Source organism: Anoplopoma fimbria, chromosome 6 (assembly GCF_027596085.1).
Source record: "Anoplopoma fimbria isolate UVic2021 breed Golden Eagle Sablefish chromosome 6, Afim_UVic_2022, whole genome shotgun sequence".
In the NCBI taxonomy this organism is placed as follows: Eukaryota; Metazoa; Chordata; class Actinopteri; order Perciformes; family Anoplopomatidae; genus Anoplopoma; species Anoplopoma fimbria.
In genome coordinates, this window is record NC_072454.1 from 2,758,860 (window position 1) to 2,781,359 (window position 22,500).

At 43.2% G+C, this 22,500-nt stretch overlaps 1 protein-coding gene across 5 annotated transcripts in view; it reads right to left on the bottom strand.

Annotated features, from left to right (window-relative positions):
- ehbp1 (EH domain binding protein 1) overlaps positions 1 to 22,500 on the bottom strand; it is a 148,554-nt gene that overhangs the window by 95,291 nt on the left and 30,763 nt on the right. For all 5 annotated transcript variants that reach the window (XM_054600032.1, XM_054600031.1, XM_054600030.1 and 2 more), the window contains exons 6-10: positions 10,601 to 10,782; positions 8,730 to 8,869; positions 4,742 to 4,879; positions 3,094 to 3,358; positions 424 to 670 (exon numbers count right to left, since the gene is read on the bottom strand). In XM_054600032.1, coding sequence (XP_054456007.1) covers positions 424 to 670; positions 3,094 to 3,358; positions 4,742 to 4,879; positions 8,730 to 8,869; positions 10,601 to 10,782 — 972 coding nt within the window. The remainder of the gene's footprint in view (positions 1 to 423; positions 671 to 3,093; positions 3,359 to 4,741; positions 4,880 to 8,729; positions 8,870 to 10,600; positions 10,783 to 22,500) is intronic.

Here is a 22,500-nt window from a genome sequence, read left to right on the forward strand (position 1 = left end):
TTGCAAAAAGTTAATCCTTATTTTTCGTGCATTTTCTAAAGAAAGTCCGGCAACACTGGTCAATTTATGCTTGTAACATGCATAAAGTCCTTTCAAAATAAACTTCCGTCTTGACAACAACAACCACTTGGTTATGTTTAGGAGAAGATCTTGGTTTTGGGTTAAAATATCTATGCAAGTGGCTTTAAATCCAGGACTTACATGACGACAAACGTGTCTACCAGGTAAAAGTCTTTTGTTTTTAGACCCAGAACTCAAACCCATCAGTTTGCTGCTCACGACTACGTGGATTACATATGAATTTATTTTGTGGGATATATAAGAATAACCGTGCATTACTTTTCTTAGTTATGGCACGTGTCGTTTTGTTGGCTGTTGTTGGGATGAATCAAGTTTAATTGGGTTGAAGTGAAGCGTGTTTACCTTCGGGGAGGAGGAGGCCAGCTCTCTCCCCATCACCACTGCGACCGGGCTGGGCCCGACTGGCTGGACTCTCTCCCTGTCTGGACCAGAGCTGGGTTGAGGAGCAGGCGGACTGGGGCCTGGGCCAGAGCTGGAACTCGGGGGCGGGGGGGCCCTCCTCTTCTGGCCGCTGCCCAAATCGGGGGAGGGGCCGCCAGCGGGGGTGCGCACGGGGCTCGATGTCCTTGGCTCGTAGAACGGGTTGGATCTGAGGAAGGAGGGGAAACAGAGGAGAGCAAGATGAGAAAAAATCAGTCCTGTTACTTTTAAATTGAAGTTATAGAGATGTGCACAGATGGAGTGTGAAATAATTAAGATTTATATGACCTTTTGTCTCAAAGACCACAGTATGCCAATAATGCAATTAATAAAGACGGCTGATTTGTGCAAAACAACACACAGAAAACAGTGCAATAAATACAACACATTATTAAGATTTTTTTAACATAGCTATGGATATTAAAGCAATGCAAATTAACTGACATTATATATAAAAGCTACAAACATTATAGAGGGGCGAACATTACAAACATGTAGACACGAATTAGCAGCACTACTTCGACCCATTGTTTGGTTAAACATGAGGAAATTGCAACATGGAAACGAGAGTTCGCTGCAGTACAATGAACAGCACACAGAGTGGTAAGGTAATAGAAGATGCAGGTGCACCGGGGTCAGGTCTACGTGACCTCATATCCTTACTGCCCAAGGTGGACCACTGACAGACAGACGGGCAGCAGCACGAAGTCACGCACACACACACACACACACACACACACACACACATACCAGAGTGTTATCAATATACAGGCCTGCTTGTGGCACTGAAAGCAGGGGCACGGCCTTGAGACATTCACTCAACATGCAACAAGCAATCCTCAACAAACAAGAGAATTGGATGGAGAGGGGGGGGGGGGGGTGAGAGTGACATAGAGAAAGAGAAGCAGATTGACTAGGTATCTGTCTGAAAGAGAAGGTTAGAGCCACTCAGTGTCTATCTAACCGCAGAGCGATACGGAGAGGGAAGAAAAGAAAAGCGGGCTGGCCCTTTAGAGCAGCTTTAACAGACCAGCGCTGGCTAAAAGACATGTGAAAGGGCTCCAGTCAAAACACTGCGCTGCCCTCTTGAACTCTCTATTCTGCAGAGGGACGGCTCCCGGTGTAAGAGACGGAGCAAAAGAAACATGCCAGTCAATAACCCGTCTTGTCTTCAGACAGCCAGAGAGGACTGAAACGCTTCGCTCAACAGCCAAGACCTACAAGTTGACATTTACAATGCAGCCACTCAATGACATTTTCCTCCAGCTCTTAGGCTACATCTACACTAATACATTTTTCGTTTTAAACGCATAACTTTTGCCACTCTGGCGTTTCAGAGCCCCTAAAACGGAGACATTTGAAAAACCCTGGTTACCCATTTTTAGTTCTGAAACTCGGTGGTTTGCATTTAAGTCTGACTGGCAGAAACAAGTGTCCTTTAAAAGGGATGATGTAGAAGTGTTGTGCTTTCGTGCCCCTGTCACGTGACCCTTTTCCGGAAGAAAACTATTTAAGTATTATAATCCAGGCGGCAACCTCCGGTTCTGCCGAGTGAAGCCGATGAGGAAGTGTCTTAAAACCTGCATTCTCTCTCCTGTCCATCAGGGGGCGACTCCTCTGGTTGTATAGAAGTCTATGAGAAAATGACTCTACTTCTCTCTTGATTTATTCCCTCAGTAAACATTGTAAACATGAGTTTATGGTCTCAATCTCTAGTTTCAAGTCTTCTTCAATACAGCATGATGTTCATTTAGTAAATGATGCTCCATTTAGAGTCAAACAGACCATAAAGCAGGTCTATAAGTCACAACTCCAGAGTACAAATATCGAAACTTCTGTTGATTGGTTGCAAGAGAAAAAAAGATGGCGACGGCTGTAATCCAAGATCATCGGCCCTACATGGAGCTCCTTGTTTTATTATTTCTCAAAGCTCAGTGTCACTACCAGCTCTGCCATCATTGATTGATTGATTGATTCTTTTTTATGGATAGGAGAAGCATAAGTCGATGTAAGAGGAGGGAGGTGGAATAACAAATGAGCTGAGTCTGGGGAGGAAGTTAAGGAGGGAAAGTGTGAGGGGAGGGAGGGAGGGAGGGAGGGAAGGAACGAGGAGGGAAAGGAGGGAGACAAGGTTAAAGAATGCAGTGAAACAACAGGGCCCTTGTTCCCGTTGAAAGAGCTGCCTCGTCGCTCTGCCCTGATGGGGGGGGGCTGCAAGTACCCATTTATAAGGAGGGTTTCTTGCACGACTTGGCCTGCCAACAGTTACAAAGCTGGGAAACCTGGATCCCTCCAGACTGCTTCTAGTATGGGAAACTTAACGGACACGGAAACCTTGTCAGAAGCTGTTTTGCTCGACAGTTAAGGAAATAAATCCCTCAAGCAAACAATAAAACAAAGGCCTCTCTACTCTGACAAACACAAATGCACCCACAGAAAGAAGTTTCTGGTCTGATGATGCAAATCAAAGTAGGAAAATAAAAAAGTGCAACATGTACAATAGTTCCTGAATGGATCACGCCCTACGTCAGCTGATTAGATATGCTAGAATAAGGTGAATAAATGGGACACAATGAAGACATAAGGTCTTACTCGTCAAGCTCATCCTCCTGGTTGTGAGAAGTTTCGGCGTACAAGTACTTGCTCATGTCGACAGGCCGTACTCCTTTCCTCTGCCTGGGCTTGGGGGGTTCTGGGTCCGGCTGGAGGTCCGCGTCCAGGTCGGGCTCGTCGAAGGGGTTCCCCGGGGCCGCTTCTGTCTCCGCTTCGTCCGGCTCATCGAACGGATTCGAGGAGTCGGGGTCAAAGAAGGAGTCGTCGTCGACCCGCGGCCTCAAGACCGGCTGGACGGGGGGTTCTGTCCGGCAGAGAGGAGAGAGTAAAAATGATAACATGTACTATACGAGACATTTAAAACAGACGAGCTTTGTTAGCTTGTCGTCCCACTGGGTTAGAGAGCTGAGCAGCAGGGGGGAGTCAGAATAAATGTGACTGTAGTCCTGGTAACTAGCTCGGCTTTATGGACTTTCCAGACTATTTGACTTCTACCTTATAAAGAAATAACTGAGCCAGAAAATCCACCGGTGGATTCCATCTGGATTGTTTTATTATCAGATGTCTACATCCATCTCTTGATCAATTCATGTTTGCAGCTTGTTTATCCATATTATAAGTTTGGATGACAATTAGGACTAAGAAATGGTTATTTGTTGGAGCTTTACTTTTAATATTCTAGTTCTATTAAGAGCCGTCCACACCCAGGACGATAACTATAAAGATAACAATAACTAGAAAAATATAGTTTTAGGAATTATTCTAACTGATGTGGATGGCAGAGTCCACACCACAACTATAAAGACAATGACAATGGCTAAATATATAGTTGGGATTACTTTCAGAGCGATAGAAACACATTAAATCCATCCAAATACAAAGCTGTATTTGTTCCACACAGAAGGGTGGATGAGTAAAATGATCTTGGAACAACAATCAGCAATAAAGTGTAATTATGGAAATCAACCGCATCTCTACCTCTCACCTCTCCATGTTTCATGTTTCTCATTTCTTATCATTTATGTATATAGTGTTTACAGAATATTAGCGTTCATCAGTGTGGATGCTAACATGTCGTTATGGTTTAAGTTATTGATCTGGGTGTGGAGGGCGGCACAGTTTTTAGCTGGCCAAAAAGAACGTCTTTGCTTAATTTAACAACTCAAAAAAAGACTTTTTGTGAGAGACACATGCATGTCTACACACAGCTGCTACTGAATAAGAAATAACCAGCGTAGCATCGCCCAAAACACAACAAGACACCAGTAAACCCTTGTTGTGTTTGTATACTGCTGTAATAACATTTGGACGTCACACAAGAAATGTGTAAGAATAAACAAAAACAAAATAACAATAAGTCTCAGATTAAAGTGAACAAGCATCAAATGGGAGCTGTGTGTGTGTTTGGGAGCTTGCCATTTAAAAAACAAATAATCCATAATACACCTGGCTACTCAGGTGGTCAGACAGAAATATTGGTTTAGCTGTCTGACTGAAAGCATCGAGGCCTTCCTGCTATACATGACTACACACGCATTCAAGGTATGTGCACCTCCAAAAACCTACCGACACCAAAACAAACAAAAGCTTTTGTGGTAACATTACTTCAGATCAAAACTTATCCTCCCGGCACAATAAAAACAGACTGAATCTCTTTTTGGTCACACGCTGACGGAGGTGAACGTACCTTCATCGTCTGGTTCACCAAACGGGTTGAGGTGGTTCGGATGAAGGTCGTCATCGGGGTCTTCGAACGGATTCGTGCACATGTCGGGAGACGCTTCCTGATCCTCGTCTTCCAGGAAGTTCAGCTTGTTGATGAGCTCTGTTTCCACGGAGTCAAAGAAGAAAGTCAAATACACGAACAACAGAGTAAAAAAAAACAACAGCTAGAGAACAAAACAGTTCCCAAAAAATGAAATGAATACAAACATTCACAAACCCAAATATAACAAAATATCTGCACTTTGGAGTGAACCATTCAGTTCTTGTGAAAGGAATCCCTTATGCCGGTGGAGCGCTGCCTAAACTTCTCTGTGCTCCTTCAAACCCACTCCAATGCATGTGCAGCAGGGGCATTCTGGGAAAAATTTGGTGCGGTATGGAGGGTTACTGGGGGAGACGGTGAAGAAGGCGGTGCAGAGTTGCTATGGAGATCCCAGCTGGGAAGGCGATAGACTTGTCCACTTTATCTTCATCGTCCTCGCTGTGGCTCAGTCGCACGCTGCCGGGGGTGTGGGTCAAGTTTGAAAAGAGAGTAAATGTGTGTGTGAGGTAGAAGCCAAGAAGAGCTGCTGAGCGCGACAATGTCAGAATCTGAGGAAAGTGCTGGGTGTCCCTTGGTCTATATGCAGGGCGGCTATGTGAAGTGGTGGTGAGCTGATAAGAGGTGCGGCACTTTTTCTCCTCGCCTCTAACCGACAACATTCATGACCCGTTTTGGGCCGTGGAGAGTGAACATGTGAGTGTGACCGCTCAACATCCAAGCGGAAGAAGTGGGGAGGAGGCAAGTAGAGTTAAGTTGAGAGTCCAAGGAACCGGAGTGAGCTCACTTGTGTCACATGATAGGTGGAAAAACCTTTGTGTGAAACTAGCCACCAATCAAAACCAGCTGGTTGTCAGCTGATCAGTCAATCAGTCTCATTTATGTCTTTTTTTTTTGCCAAATTTACACAGAGGAACAGACATTAACTGCAAATCCAAAATAAGACGCGGAGCATCGAGGTGTCGTATCGATCGTATCACAGATTTGAGTCACGGATCACAGATCGGATCAGGACAAAAGAAAAAATGCAGCAAATATAACTATTAGAGATCCGTGATCACGCTTTTTTCTGCCAATCATTTACGATCCATATTGACAGATACAGATTGTTTTTTGTTGTTTTGTTTTATTATAGCAGCTGGTCTACAAGGCTGCAGATCATTGTTAGCGGTGCAGCCGCCATTACTTCTTCTCCTGTCAATTTCAACACAGATTTTGTACATTTTTTTACAATTATCATTGATCGGCGAATAGAAAGCATAAATGCAGATGTCCTGATCGCATATTTTTATAAAATATCGTCCGGCAACGATCGGTAGTAAAACAGTATTTTGCACTTTGATGATTAAACTGTGTAAATAATCAAACAACTTTAAAAACATTTAAAACAACCGTTTTATTACAGAAATACAATTGAATTTCAATATTCTATGAAAAACAGAGAGAATGGTCCATCTTTGCGTCTCAACAGGCACTAAATCAAGTTCTGGGTTTGTCCAAGAGTTTCTAGATTTCATTGTAAGCAATAATTAGTTAATCCAGTGAATAGTTAACCCTGAACTCTTAATGAGGAACTATCTAGTTTAGTCTTTGTAGCAAGAATGAAACATGTACTTTTTGTCTTCACAAAGCACACAGTTTGAGATCCTTGATGCAACGTTGGTGTTCCACTAATCCAACCCGGATCCATGGATCTTTGTCACTCTGAAGCGTCTCTCAAGCTCGAGGCCCAATAAGAATTCCTCCAATGCAATAAACAGGTCAATTTAAAAGGAAGGAACTTAATTCCAATTATGTTATGTTTTGGTGTTTTTGTTGGTGTAAGAACAGTTTCTTTGGATACCTTTTACCTGGTCTGGTTCACTACCAATTGCAGTAAACAACACAGTAAAGGAACCAAATCAAAGAATATGAACCAAAAAGATGAACAACTGATGTGTCACAACACCATGTACAGCACATCACCACACGAACCAAGATAAACTGTAAGACCACGTAACCACAACACCATCACAATACCAATGTCGAGGAGGATCGGGGGATGGAAGAGAGAGAGAGAGAGAGAGAGAAACAAAAAGAGAGGAGAGCTGGAAAAGGAAGGATTAAGAAAAATAAATATACAGACAGAAATGGAGGTAATGAACGGAAGTGAAGAGGAGACACAACGATGAGAGAGGAGTCAGGATCACGGGATGAGAGAGGAGATGAGAGAAAGGTGAAAAAAGGACCTTGGGAGGAAGCGGCAGGCTTAGCGGTTGCTTTGCGTGCTCGCTTTAGGACACCTTCATCATCATCATCATCATCATCATCATCAAAGCAGCTGAGGGCATTCAACTGGTTTACTATCTCTGTAAACGACAGGGCCATACAGGAAGGGAGGAAGGAAGAATAGCAGTGAACAAGGCAAAAATAACATCCCATTGAGAAATATCCTCTCACACACATCCATTCAATATATTCAGAGTGAGTGAATGTGTTTCAGAGTGTGGTTCATGATAGCAGTGTTTTTGTTAACGATAAACTAAATATTTCATCTACAGTATATCTCCAAATACATACACAACACTGATACAGGGACACATATGCTGTTTTCTTTTGCATTTTTGCCAACTGATGTTTGCTTTTGTTTCTAGAGATGCAACATATTGAGTTCATTATTAGCGACAACCTTCATCAAATACAAAAAAACTCAAATTTTTGTAAAATCATAAGCCTGAATAATGCCTGTTAATGAGTTTTTATATGCTACACTCCACTATCATCACATGAAGATACACACACACCTCTAAGACATGTAACCACAACCAGGACCACAATGGAAATAAGTCCTGTGACTGTTTTTTGTGTTACTCTTGATGTTTTTTTAATTTTGCATGTCCAACGTTCATTTTATTTTGCATGTTTTTCAATAAGCTTTTCATAGCTGATGTTTATCTTGGCAGCTAGCACATTAAACACTTACACCCACAAATACATACAGACTCTAAATCACAAACAACACACCCACAAAATATATATTCATGAAGATGTACAACACATCCTTTTTAGGAGTTGTATATTCTCTTTTTCTTTATGTACATACTGTAAGTAAAGGACAGAAAGAGAACATATGTTTTGCAGGGTGTGCGTTGGTTAGCCTAGCGTTAGTATTGCTGGCGTGGCTTGCTGGCTTGTTGGATAGGTAGCATCCATGAAGGGATATATATATGACAGGGAGGAGTTTTGGCAGCTTGGGCCTTTGATTCAGAGAAGAGCGCTAGTGAAGCATCGCTGTAGGCGCTCAATGCATATACATAGAAATGAGACAAAGAGCAGGGAAGGGAAGAGAAAGGAGGGAAAGCATGAAGCTTAACATGAGGAGAAGTTGGATTAAGCAAAGCAGGAAGCACCGAGTCCCATGTATAAAACCACAGAAGGATTTCTGTACATGTACGTATGGAAGTCGACAAGTCCACCAACAAGGGAAGGAAGCAAGGAGTAAAGGGAGGATAGCGGGTAAATTAAAGCTTAAGCAAAAGAAGCACAAACTGTAAATTAAAATCATAATCTTATACGCAACAATGCACATTTACAGAAGCAGGAACTTAGACAAACAGACAAAAAAAAGCAAGAAAAAAGCAAAGTTGATGCCCCACTGAAGCCTCGGTCCTCATTATAATGGAGATTGTATCCGCCATGTTGTCAGTTTAGGAGGATGTCATTGACATTTTGAGCATTTTATGGGTCCAGCTGACTTTATAGTTGCCAACAGCTCGTATTAGAGACTTACCATTAATGGAGTTTTGACCAACAGCACAAGAAAAACATTAATAATGAACAATACTAATTGATAATTCCAGCTGGGTGACATTGATCCACTTCATCTCGGCTCATACGGCACCATTCATGGAAATATAACTGAGTCAGTCACCTGTGATCTTGGCGGCCTTCTCCTCCTGGTTGACCCGGTTCTCCTCGTCCTCCTCGTTCTCCTCCTCAAAGTCGTCCAGGTTGCCGATGTCGGCCTGCTTCATGCTCATCAGGCTGGCCAGGCTCTGCATGTCCTCGTCACTGGAACATCAAAAAAGAAATATAAATAGCTCTCCATCTTTCTTTCTCCACCTCTTTCTTCTCTTCAGACCTCCACCTCTACACCTGACTGTTTCTCTAAGCTCTTTGTCTCTCATCCGAACTTCTCCTCTCTCCCTCTTTCATCCACCCGTTGCCTCTTCTTTCCCTCCCTCCATCACTTCACTCACAGACAGCATCAACTTTCTACAGTATTCCTTGTATTTCATGTATTCTTGTGTACTCCCCCCACCCCTCCTCCATCAGTCCCGACTCTAAAAACCAGCGTCTCCATCCTAATCAGTGTATTCTCCTCTCTGTTCTTTGTGTTTGGTGTTTCCCAGGCCCACAGGCTCATTTGAACTGGTGTGATTGAGTTTGTTTGTGTGTGGTCGACATCATTCCCCGAAGGGTTAACAAGGGTTACGCGCCATCGACCCGCCGCCCCGCGCCACAACAAAGGCCTTGTTGCTCTGCTCTCGCTCAACGTGTGTGTGTGTGTGTGTGTGTGTGTGTGTGTGTGTGTGTGTGTGTGTGTGTGTGTGTGTGTGTGTGTGTGTGTGTGTGTGTGTCGGTAAATGAAAGTTGCTGCTATCAAATTAGAATGAATAACAAACGGCAAACGCCGAGCTTGAGATGGAGAATGGGTCCTCAAATGAAAGTTCGTGATATCAAAGATGGATATGTGAGAATGAATGAGAAGCTGAGTGTGAGTGTCTGTAAATTAAACTTTGTGCAATCAAAGAGACCGATGTGTGAAATGTCTGTACATAAATTATGTCTGTGGATATTCGTATACATTTTTTCTTAAAGGAGAACAATACAAATACCCAGACAGATAAGCTTGATGCGATTCCTTACAGAACTGAGGACGTCACGTCTGGTATATTTATAAAAGACTTGTAATCAAAGCTTCTCTGTTCAACACTAAAAAAATTTAAACATCACAAGATAAAAAAAGACTTGAAAAAGAGCTGAAGTAGCTGCATCGTGAAAAAAGTAATCACTGCCTCAAAACACCCTGTAAAAGGGTTGCGAGACAAAAACACGGACAACTCCCTGTCACTCACAGTAGTCCCGCCCTAAAGCATCCCCTGCTTTATGGTCTGTTTGACTCTAAATGGAGCATCATTTACTAAATGAACATCATGCTGTATTGAAGAAGACTTGAAACTAGAGATTGAGACCATAAACTCATGTTTACAATGTTTACTGAGGGAATAAATCAAGAGAGAAGTAGAGTCATTTTCTCATAGACTTCTATACAACCAGAGGAGTCGCCCCCTGATGGACAGGAGAGAGAATGCAGCTTTAAGGCTCTTAGTTTCACTTTTAAGACTAAGTTTGTGTTCCGTTTACTTCCATTGTAGAAAAATACATCTTGTTTATGTACAACTTTGTTTTTAGCTTGCTCTCACTACTGTCAGCTATGTGTAAGAGGCAATAACTTGGGCTACGGTTAACCAGTGTACTGCAAAGAACAGTTCCAAGTAGACCCTAACCTTAAGGTAAAGTAAACTAAATGGCATAAATAGTGTTAAAACCAAACTACAGGATAAAAAAATGCCACCTGGACCTCAGAAAAAGCAAAGAAAAATGGAACATGAGCTTCAACTTTCAACATATTTTGTTTTCTTCCTCAATCTGAAGGAGGATTCTTTAAGACTGGTTATCAATAATCAGTGTATGAGTGTATCAGTGTAATAACTGTAAAGTGAGAAGACCCAGACTTACGTGGCCTTTCCCTCACGGAGGAAGATGCAGGAGAGGGAGAACTGCAGCGTGGCCGACACCACCTTCTTGGAGAGCGGCTTGAACTTGAGCTTGACGTCCGTCTGCGTGGGCATCGGACTGGCGTACTGTTTCATGTTTATGCTGCTGGTGGCCAGGGCCTTCCTCCGCCCTGATGGAGACTCCTGGAGGACGAGAGAAAGATGGAGCACATGTTGAGGTGAATGTAGAACAATACAGTATTTAAACTTCACTTCTGTTTGGTAAATCCAGGACGAGCTAAACATCTGTCCTCCTGCGTTCCTCGTTGTGAATTCAGTTGTGAGACATTTCCGATAAAAAAATCTTTTCAGAGATGTTCTCTGGGCCGAGGGGCGAGCAGTCAAATTGGAATTTGGGAATATGCCACACAGACCAGGTGATAAGAGTCATGGAATCAGAGACAGTGAGGTGTGTGTGTGTGTGTGTGTGTGTGTGTGTGTGTGTGTGTGTGTGTGTGTGTGTGTGTGTGTGTGTGTGTGTGTACACGCATGGAAGTCGCTCACCAGAGGTCGATGTGTGAAAAATAAGAACTGATGGAAAGTCTCGTCACCGACTGCTAGATATGGAAACTAAACAGCTGGAGATGATCCGGCCTTTTGTCGCCTCCCGTCTCTCTCTCTGTGTCTCTCTCTCTCTTTTCCGTCTCTGTGTCTCTCTCTCTCTATTTTCCGTCTCTGCGTCTCTCTCTCTTTGTCTCTGTGTGTCTCTCTCTCTTTCTGTTTCTCTCTCTCTCTCTCTTTGTCTCTGTCTCTCTCTCTCTCTCTGTGTGTCTCTTTGTCTCTCTGTGTCTCTCTCTCTCTCTTTTCTGTCTCTCTCTTTTCCATCTCTGTGTCTCTCTCTCTTTTCCGTCTCTGTGTCTCTCTCTTTTCCGTCTCTCTCTCTCTCTGTGTCTCTCTCTCTCTTTTCCATCTCTGTGTCTCTCTCTTTTCCGTCTCTGTCTCTCTCTCTTTTCCATCTCTCTGTCTCTCTCTCTTTTCTGTCTCTCTCTCTCTGTCTCTCTCTTTTCCGTCTCTGTGTATCTCTCTCTCTTTTCCGTCTCTGTCTCTCTCTTTTCCATCTCTGTGTATCTCTCTCTCTTTTCTGTCTCTGTCTCTTTCTGTGTGTCCCTCTCTCTCTCTCTCTCTCTCTCTGTGCGTTTCTCTCTCTTTTCTGTCTCTGGGTTTCTCCCTCTCTCGCTGTGTTGTTCTCTCCATCTCTCTCTCTCTCTCTGTGTCTCTACCTCCCTCCTCCAACATGAACTGATGGGTTTTGGTCCGGCTATAGAAGCACCACGCTGTCCCTGTTTAACAGACTGGTTCACCTCCTCGCTGTGTCGATACCGCTCACATAACCACGTCGTAAACAGCCTCTGGTTTACTGATACGTGTTCATTTACATGACGACTGAGTGAATCCAACACGAGGATCAGACTCTGGTGTGCATGCAGCCCAGCAGGTGGTAACACACATTTACTCTCTCTTCAAATCCATCTGCTTCACCATTTTCTTGTCTCTTTTTCACTGCATGGATGTCTTAAATCAGCATATGAAACTGTACACACACCTACACACACACACTTGTGTTATTATACCAGAGAAAAATACCTTCTTGTGTGAGCCGTGAATAGAGCCCCGAGGATTCATCCTCTCATGCGCACAATGCCGAACAAAGCGGAGCAGCTCGCTCTCTTTCACACATATATACATATACACATACACTCCGCCGTGTTCGGGAGATAAACCGATACCAGCTCTGCAATGCCCGTTTCCTGATGTCTTCACACACATAAACACACACACACCTCAGAGATTTTGGCTCAGTGGGGAAAACTCAATCTTGGCCTTATCGCTGAGGACCGCAGGGTATTCATTCTCACACACACACACACACACACACACACACACACACACACACACACACACACACACACACACACACACACACACACACACACACACACACACACACACACACACACACACACACACACACACACACAGTTGGTATCAGTGCAGAGTGGTAAAGCTATTGGTAATATCGTGAGGAAGTGTGTAAGCTATGAAAAGGGACGAGAAATCTAATGGCGAGCCAACGCTGCATGTAAATATGTGACTTAAATTCTCCTTATTCTTTGAAACATAACTGGCATTTGATGCTATGTTCACACTATGAATACATTTCAATCACTGAGAACACAACATGTGATTAAAATCAAGATCAAAACATTTCAATAATCTGGATTTGTGATTGACAATCAATGTGTCTTCATAAAGTTTTGTTTCCCTGCAACACAAAAAGTCATAATCTGATAGTATAACACAAGTTCGTTTGATCGTCCCTGGTGGAAAATGTGCTCACTTTTGTTTCGTCTTTCTTGTTTTACAAAATCATTTTCCCTCACATAGCAGAGTGATGCACACATATAGCAACTTCTCTGTATTTTCCTATATTGTCTGTGTATTTTAGTGCTTTTTTAAATACATATTGGTGAATATTTCTTTTTTTAACTTGCTTTCACTTCCTCCTGATTCAGTTCTTATGACAGCAGTCCGCACTTTACTCATTTTTCAATCAATATGAAGCCTTAAAAACAAACCAGTAGATTAACTCATTGATTAACTCATTCATAACTCATTTAAAGTATTTATTAAAAGCTGTCTTTCCTTCTTTTTAGTGAGCGTTACAGGCTGTGGAGTTAGTTTAGTTGGTGTGTGGCGTCAACAGCAGTCTTGGTTTTGAACAAGGAAGTGCATAAACCCTAAAATTTTTCTTTTTCCTCTAACCTCCATCCCTCTGTTTCTTTCGGGCCTCTCCATCCTTTCCTTCTCCCACCCTACATCTCCTCTAACCCTCCTATCCTTCCATCTCTCGCTCCTTGCCCGGACCAATAATTATATAATAAAAAAAACAACAACAGAAGAAGCTCACAGATTGACTAGCGAGGCCACTTGACATTTCGTGCTGACATTTGAGCCTCGTCGCTTTAGCTGTGGAACATAACGACATATCATCACCCCCACACACACTCACACCCACCACCACCACCACCACCAGCTCCTCCAAAGTAAAGCCCATCAGGAGAGGAGGAAGATGGGGAGAAGAAGAAGAACTCTCCACCTCCTATCTCTCTGCAGATTACACCCCGGCTATTAGACTAAGCTAATAGGGCATGTAGATACGTTATGAATGAATTTGCTAAATGCACCAAACACTTAAGAAGAGGGGATTTAGCAGAAAGGAGGGACGGGGGGGAGAAGGGGGGAGAGGGATCTTGAAAATAGGAAATACTTAAGGATATGCAAATACCCCGGCGCAAGAATGGAATAACCGTTTCAACAGATTTGAGAAGGGACAGCAAACAATGGAAATCTGCTCCATTTCCCCGGATGCTGCTTGTCAATCAATGTGTGTGTGTGTGTGTGCATGTGAGTGAGTGTGTGTTTGAGAGATATTGAGGGGGGGCAGCTGGGATTAGGGTGACTGGGAGGTTGTGACAATGTGTAAAATGAAAGGGGAGGACAATGCAGAAGTTTAATTTATTACAGAGAGAATGGGACTATCAATATGCCCACAGAACGACTAAATACCTGCGTGTGTGTGTGTGTGTGTGTGTGTGTGTGTGTGTGTGTGTGTGTGTGTGTGTGTGTGTGTACAGTGGGAAAGAGAGGGAAGGGAGGACAGAAGAAGAGAGAGGATAGAAAGAAGGAGGGAGGGGCTGGTGGCTGTATGCTGCCCCCTAGCTGCAGCTCTGTTGAACTGCAAGACCAACCGTAAACTCTGACTCACAGTTTTGTAACAAACATGTGACAAAGACACATGAAAAGAAAAAAAAAAACAATAATAAGAGAAATCAAACCGGCCTTCAGACTCTCTACACCGCCTAATTAATTATCAGAAATGACTTGTTCGGGGTGTGTTGGTGTTAGAGTACCAGTCCTGCCCCTCTCTCTCCCCCGGTGCCAGCTGGCCCCGGATCGATTCCACAGATGCTCCCCTGGTGGGGGCAGGGGTCAGGGCAGGAGGGGTGCCCGGGGGTCCTGCTGAATCCCTCTGCCCCCCAAAATGCCAATGGGACGGGGGCCGGAGGAAGGAGGGGCGGGAGTCCCTTTGTCACCGAGAGATGGATTAATTAGACTGAGTGCTAAAAAAGGAACCGGGCTTCTTTGTGAGGACCTGGTCCGACACACACACATAAACACACACCGACACACACACCAATCTGCTAATGGTGTTTTAACAAGGGTCACCAGTCGATTGGTGTTTAATTGTAATGGTTGATGTTGCATATTGATCCACATACTACCACTTACACTGACAATTCACACATCAACATTAATCTATTCACAAACTAAAAAAGTTCCTTAAATTTCTGGTTAGAGAACATCTGGCAAATATTCATTTTCAATTTTGACAACTTTCTCGGGAATGAAATGAACACCTGCACCCTGCCAGATACAAGACAGATGTTTTTTGTATATTAAGAAACATATTCTCACAAAACAATTCCTAAATCAAAACTAGTCAGGGATTAAGGTTTCTTGGTATATTCCATATTTCTTCTGTCTGGTATCAGTCAGTCTTTACAGTTTTAAAGCGTTCTCCATAGATTTCAGATGTGGCCTTTAGAAACGTTCAGTGACCTGCAACAATGGAAAAAACCTTAAATCAGATCCCGGCTCCTGTTTTTTTTGGCATTACGTCTGATGCAACCAAGTCGTCAATAACAGCAGTGAGTGTGTGGCCATGTTTATTATATTTGTGAGTATTATGGTAGATTTAAACTCTGTGATGACGATAAGTGATGAATCCCTGGTTCCACACAAAGCAGATGATTATCAGACTTAAGCTTGCTGCCACACAACAATCCTCAACTGGGTGAAAAGGGGACAACCTGAGGTCAGTTTCACTCCGACTACGTTGAGAGTTCACTTCTGAAAAGTCACATTTGTGTTATTGTAAACTGGCCTCCTCCTCTCTCGTTAACACAGCTTCAACCTCCAAGCGTATAACATGTACATCGGGGTTTCACATATTCCACTCAACACCAAAGTGTACACAGGCCTTTTGTAATTTGTATTCACACGGATCAGAAAGAAATAAAAGCCTCAAACTCAATTTAGCCTATAGAATAACCCCGAGGTAGCACCGATTAGCCCAAAATCAGCTGGCTGTGGTTGATTTCAGCAGTCAGCAGATTGGAGGTGGTGGTGGTGGTGGGGGGGTGGGGGGCACAGTGGTATTCCTCTCGCCTCAAGGTCACAGTTATTGGAAATGGAGACATCCAATGTGCTCACATCTCTCTTTGAATCCGCGCACAATGGAGTGATTCCTCTGTGTCAATTTGGCCTCCCCTGATAACTGATAAAGACGGGCCTTTTTACATACCACCTATGAATACTGCACTGTATAGACACACACACACACACACACACGGACTCAGATTAAGACCAATTTATTCATCTGCTACTATTATATGTGAGGATTTATATTTTTTTCCCCGAGCAGTGTGTATTTTTTAAAAAGGCAACAATGAACATAAAAGGCGTGCAGTACTATCAGTGCAGTTATGTGAATTACAATAACAATGGCCTTAATAATGGAATGAACTGTGCAAATGGCTTTCATGTGTATTGTCACATGGACACACAATGTCACACACACACACACACACACACACAAGTAGAAAAATGGACCACAGGATTTCTCTTCACTAGAAGAACCACCTTGTGGATCAGTTTTTTTAGGTTAAACCCAGATGGCAACCTCCTACTGTCCATCAGGGGGCGACTCCTCTGGTTGTATAGAAGTCTATGAGAAAATGACTCTACTTCTCTCTTGATTTATTCCCTCAGTAAACATTGTAAACATGAGTTTATGGTCTCAATCTCTAGTTTCAAGTCTTCTTCAATACAGCATGATGTTCATTTAGTAAATGATGCTCCATTTAGAGTCAAACAGACCATAAAGCAGGGGATGCTTTAGGGCGGGGCTACTGTGATTGACAGGTCGACACCAGAGACGTATACTGCGTCTCTACGTCACTCCTCAGAATAACAAATATGGTCACTTCTCTCATGGTTGAAAAAAACAAGATGGCAACATCGAAATTGCATAACTCGAGGCTTCATAACGACCAAAAGGTGACGTCATGACGACTACGTTTACTTCTTATATACAGTTTATGGTTAAACAACCAGTCTTTATTTGCCAGCAACAATAAAAAAAGACAAGGTTAACAAACAGTGGAGGGAAAGTGAAAGAAGTGAGAGAGTGAAAAGAGGAGATTAGTCACAACAAGAGCAGGATTAGGCTTGTTTTAAAGGGAACAGGACGGCGGATTACAGCACAGTGTGTGCAGTAGTTCTTCAGTTTAGAATGACACTGAGCTCCTTATTGTAAAACGCTAAGAAACTGGATATGGGACAGGATGGCGCCCGCCTGTACAATCAAAACAGGACTGAAACTCACGAGAGAAGAGAGGTGAGATTGTTTGGGTAAATATACACAGCGAAAGACAACCACAACGCACCAACAACTGGACCCTCCTGGAGTCTGACAAGTCCTAATGAAGGAGATCTTAAAATCACCCTTAGGTGTCCTTGAGAAAAGACGCAGAACTTCCTAACAGCTCAAGAGTCACCATTCTGCAGAGCCTGACCTCTGACCTTATTGTGGAGAATTTGCTGTGCACTTTCAGCAATTATTTTCTTTGATATGGTTAAATACAAAAACATTTTACTTTGCAACAGAGAGGACAGTCATGAACACCTTAAAAAAAGCACCAAGTGGGCCATGACAATCCCTGCTATTAAGCTTAGTGGCATCACATTTGTAAAAACTATAAATTTAATTAATTTCAACTCATATTTCTCTCTTATGAAGCCAATAATCTGCAGGCGACTCCAGTTCTCACACATATTGATTATCAGTCGAAGGAGAAAACATAACCAAGTGTGTTATAAGGAAAGAGAGAGAGAGAGAGAGAGAGAGAGAGAGAGAGAGAGAGAGAGAGAGAGAGAGAGAGAGAGAGAGAGGAATGTCTTTAATGCAGGGTTGCCTCTGATGGCAGCAGATGAAAGGCTGGAGAGTCACAAACCGACCAGCCCTTAAAAGGTTTAATCCAAACTGGGAGAGGAGAGCGTTTTACTGGGGACTAACCCCGCGAGCCAAACGCTCACAGAAACACACAATAAACAGCAATATTCCAGATGTTCAACAACATGAATGAAACCTCCAGATATAAAAAGCTGTCATCTCGACACTAAAGAGCCAACAGGATGAATGATCGTCAATAACCTCCCAACCAGGTCACATTTGACTTTAATGTATATTTATGTCATTACGTTTGTGCTCCATTTAAACACCTGAAACACACAATCACATTAAAGCCATTAAACAATGTGCAAAAAGAAGCAATGTTGACTGGACAGTGATTACAGGAGAAGCAACTCACAGTTTTAAGAGCACATATTTATTGAATATATAAACAGTAGAGTCTTAAAAGCCATTTTGTAGCATGGACATTAAGAAATAACCAAAAGCTCCCCAGGATAAGAAACTTAGCTATTATGAGAACCTGAAAAATAAAACACTAGGGAAGCAACTAACAATTGTATTATCGATTCATTTGTTGGTTTATTTTTACACTGTTTAGTGAACAATGTCAGCCATCATCCTGCCAAATGTTGGTAAAATATATCTGCTAGATCTGCTTCACTCACCAGCCAAAAAAACAACGATAATCTATCAAATTTCTGGTAGATTTTAGAATTTAAAAACTTTATGTCAAACATTGGCCCATGTTGATGTCTTCTTTTATTCGACCAAAACCCAAATAAATTAAACGAACAGTTACATAAAAGCATGAGAACAGTTTAGCATCTTTTTGGGATGTATGTCAAACAATGAATGGATTATTGCAATCGTCTTGACTAAATCATTTAAACAATGGTAACGGTTCCACTGAAATGTGCCGTTTAAGTTTTTCTAATTGGTCTGCATCATAATTCATAACCAGCAGAAAATGCTTAGACGGACACCAAGCCAATATCTCATATCTTGTCTTTCTCCTTTCATTTCTGTCCCTCCCCCCCCCTCACTCTCCCTCTCTCGCCTTATCAGCCTGTCCAGGGTGCCCTCCTCTCTCCGACTCTCCGGGTCTTTCTTTTGGGTGGCCCTCAGAGCCCCCCCACACACACTCAGACCCAGAGCATGCACTTCAGACAGGGGGCTAATGGGAAAATAAATTACCAGCAGGCAAAAGCCCTGGCTCTGCACTTCTACTGGAGAAAGAGAGAGAGAAAGAAAGGGACACAAGGGGGGGATGGAATGAAGAGGAAGGGAGGTGGTCAAGAAATGGAAAAAGAGAAGGCTAGAGAAGACAAAAAAATGAAAGACGGAGAGGTGGAAGGCAAGGAGACTGATGGAAAGAAAGTAGAGAAAGTGGGGGAGAGATGGAGAAAATGAGGGAGAGGAGGGTGATGGAGAAAGAAAGAGCCAAGAGAAGGAGAGAGAGAGAGAGAGAGAGAGAGGGAGGTCAGAGGGATTATAGCAGTTCATTCCTGGTCTATGAAGTGCCTGATCATCACTTTTCCCACCATCTCTGGTCATCATAGAGGCCTAAAATGGCCAATAACATCACCACACACAACACACAACAAACACACACACACAACCTCTGAGCCGATACCCCCCCACTCCCCCACTACTGTATCTGGGATTGATTACTCCCCCATACATGAAGCAGACGCTCAGATATCAGGACGGCAGATTCACTACAGGAGGCGTATGTGTGTGTATGTGTGTGTGCGTGTGTAGAAAGTTTGACAGATTTGTGACAAAAAAACCCATAATAACTTAATAAGTTTTGATACAATATCTGGCTCAATTTGTCACTATGAAACCAAGAAAACTGCCTTTTAGTCATAGAACAGTTGTGAAAATAGTGTTAGCAAGTGCTTTATATACTGATTATGGTGGAAAACCAAAGACTGTATATTAGAAGTAGACGTATTTGTCATGACGTCACCTACGGTTTTAAAGCCTCAAGTTTTGCATTTTTGTTCGTTGCCATCTTGGTTTTTGCAACCAGTGCACAGAAGTGATCGTATTTAAAATGCGGAGGAGTGACTCCATTAGTCTGTTTGACTCTAAATGGAGCATCATTTACTAAATGAACATCATGCTGTATTGAAGAAGACTTGAAACTAGAGATTGAGACCATAAACTCATGTTTACAATGTTTACTGAGGGAATAAATCAAGAGAGAAGTAGAGTCATTTTCTCATAGACTTCTATACAACCAGAGGAGTCGCCCCCTGATGGACAGGAGAGAGAATGCAGCTTTAAGACACTCCAGCATTGGTTTCACTTTTCAGAACCTGGTTAGCATTAACTTTGCTTTCCCAGGAGTCACCTTTCTGACCGTTTGCATCTGTTGTAATCTCACATTAGACATGTTCTACCGCAACTAAAATGATGATAAATTCCGTATATTGTGAAACAGTTCCCATCTAGTTTGAGCGCCAGATAACCGAGAAGAGGATGCTAAGAAGCTGAAGGGTTTGGTTGATAAGGTTCCCAGACAGATCTCAGTCTGGATCCTCGTTATATCAAATCATGATTTCCAGGTAAAGACAACACACGGGAGACTTTCAGAATCAGAATCTCCACATCCACTCGATTCCCACTTTAAAAGATCTGTTTGTGTTTAGCTGTTTTAGGGCCGGCTGCTGAGATCTGACAGAGCTATGATAGGGCCCTAATCCAGAGCAAAGCTGATTTGCTTAAGGGGGAGGGAGGGTTTTAAGATGGCCTGCGACAAGAAACAATTGCCCCAAGTGAGAGTCTGCCTCTCTCCCACCCCGGTTCCATGACAAAGGTGTACTCTCCATGCTAAGTGACAAATCTGGGGAGACAAAGAGCATTAGCAGGGTGATGCTCTGCTTCAGTGCCTCTGATTGTGGCCAACTCAAAGAGAATCTAATATGGATTTTAAAAAGAGGAGAGGGAGAGATTAGAATGAAAGAGAAACAATGAACACCTTCTACCAAGGGGGAATTAGTGGAGGGATTGGATAAGGAGCTGGTGTGTCTTAGTGTGTGTGTGTGCAAGCATGGGTGAGCGCTTGTTCTTTGAAATTCCTTTTTCCACGATAGAACAATAGGGTTCCCGATTCTGTTTCTGTGCATCTACATGTGAGACACACTCACAAAAACACAAACAGCTCCCTCTCATATCCGAGTGTGTCAATACGGATGAGCCTTCTAGTTTATATCATTTACGGAGAGACTTATAAATAGTGAAACATGATATTTAATTAGCAGATTCATAAGTGCCTCAAAGCTAACAAGCATTAAGGGAGGCAAAGGTCGCCTTACTGCCTCTACAGGCATTCTGCTCCTGTCAACCGATAACAAGAGCTGCTGAAGACATTTAAAACAGAGGTGGTGAGTTCAATGCATACAGTATGTTTCAGTCTTTTGTTTCAGTGTTTATCTGTGATTATGCTGCTTTTTTGCTTAAAGTTGCTAAGAGGAACTTTCATTTTGGGTTTGACTTTTGAGGTTGCTGTGGACAAAGCGGTAGTGTTTTAGAGAACCAGGGTCCCTTTAGAAAACCTCTAATTTGACATTTAGCAGGGCTCTGGTTCTGGTTCTCCCTTTCCTCCCTTCCCGAAAGGTCGAAGGCTGCAGAGAAGCCGGATCTGGGTCTGTCCACGGTGGACTGGTCTCTGCTGGATCTGGGTCTGTCCACGATGGACTGGTCTCTGCTGGAGTCTGATCTGAAGGAGTTTCTGGTGAACCTTCATGATTTCATCTGGTTTCTCCAGAATCCGACCCGGTGGCTCCGATGACGAGCTTTAAGAATAACTTTATAGAAACAGACGATCTTCTCTCTGATGGTCTCGTTTACTGACGGAGGTCTAAAGAGGATCAGGACTAAACCGAGACGGTTTCATAATCAGTGAAGAATTCCTCACAGTCACGTTAAAGAACATTTCAGCAAATTTTGACAGGTGACACACCCGATATGAGCGCCTCTATCACCGTAGAAATGTGTCCTTCGCCACATCTCTTCGACACCCACAGGTGTGTATGTGTGTGTGTGTGTGTGTGTGTGTGTGTGTGTGTGTGTGTGTGTGTGTGTGTGTGTGTGTGTGTGTGTGTGTGTGTGTGTGTGTCACGAATTCTTGACCCCCGTCCTCTCTGGGTGTGGCGCTCCGAATACAGATTTATATCCCAAACAGAGACACAGACGTGTTTGGGGATCAGTCTAACTGTCAGTGGCCGGCTTAGCGCTGGCATCAGAGCACATCACAAGACCCTATTCATTGCCACTTAGCAGAACAGTCGCCTCGGTTTGCCAGTAACTCTGTGTGTGTGTGTGTGTGTGTGTGTGTGTGTGTGTGTGTGTGTGTGTGTGTGTGTTCACTCCCTAAAATGCTTGTACACAAGCACACTTGCACGTCCTCACTGTGAGCGGATCTTGAAGAGATAATGTCAAATGAGTCACCCTGCACAGAAGTTTAACCCAAGTTCATCACCAACCTCTCCACACATATTATTTCGCCACCGCCACACACACACACACACACACACACACACACACACACACACACACACACACACACACACACACACACACACACACACACACACACACACACACACACACACACACACACACACACACACACACACACACACACACACACACACACACACAGCGGGTCAAGCTTGTGGATAAACAGGGGGATTTGCGGAGGGCAGTGTTTTGCGGGCCACACAGGCCTGTCTCCATCGCGAGCAGCCATCTTAAGACGCACAGGGGAAAAATAAATAACCGAGATGGAGATTAAAAGAAAAACAGTTCCTTTGTTG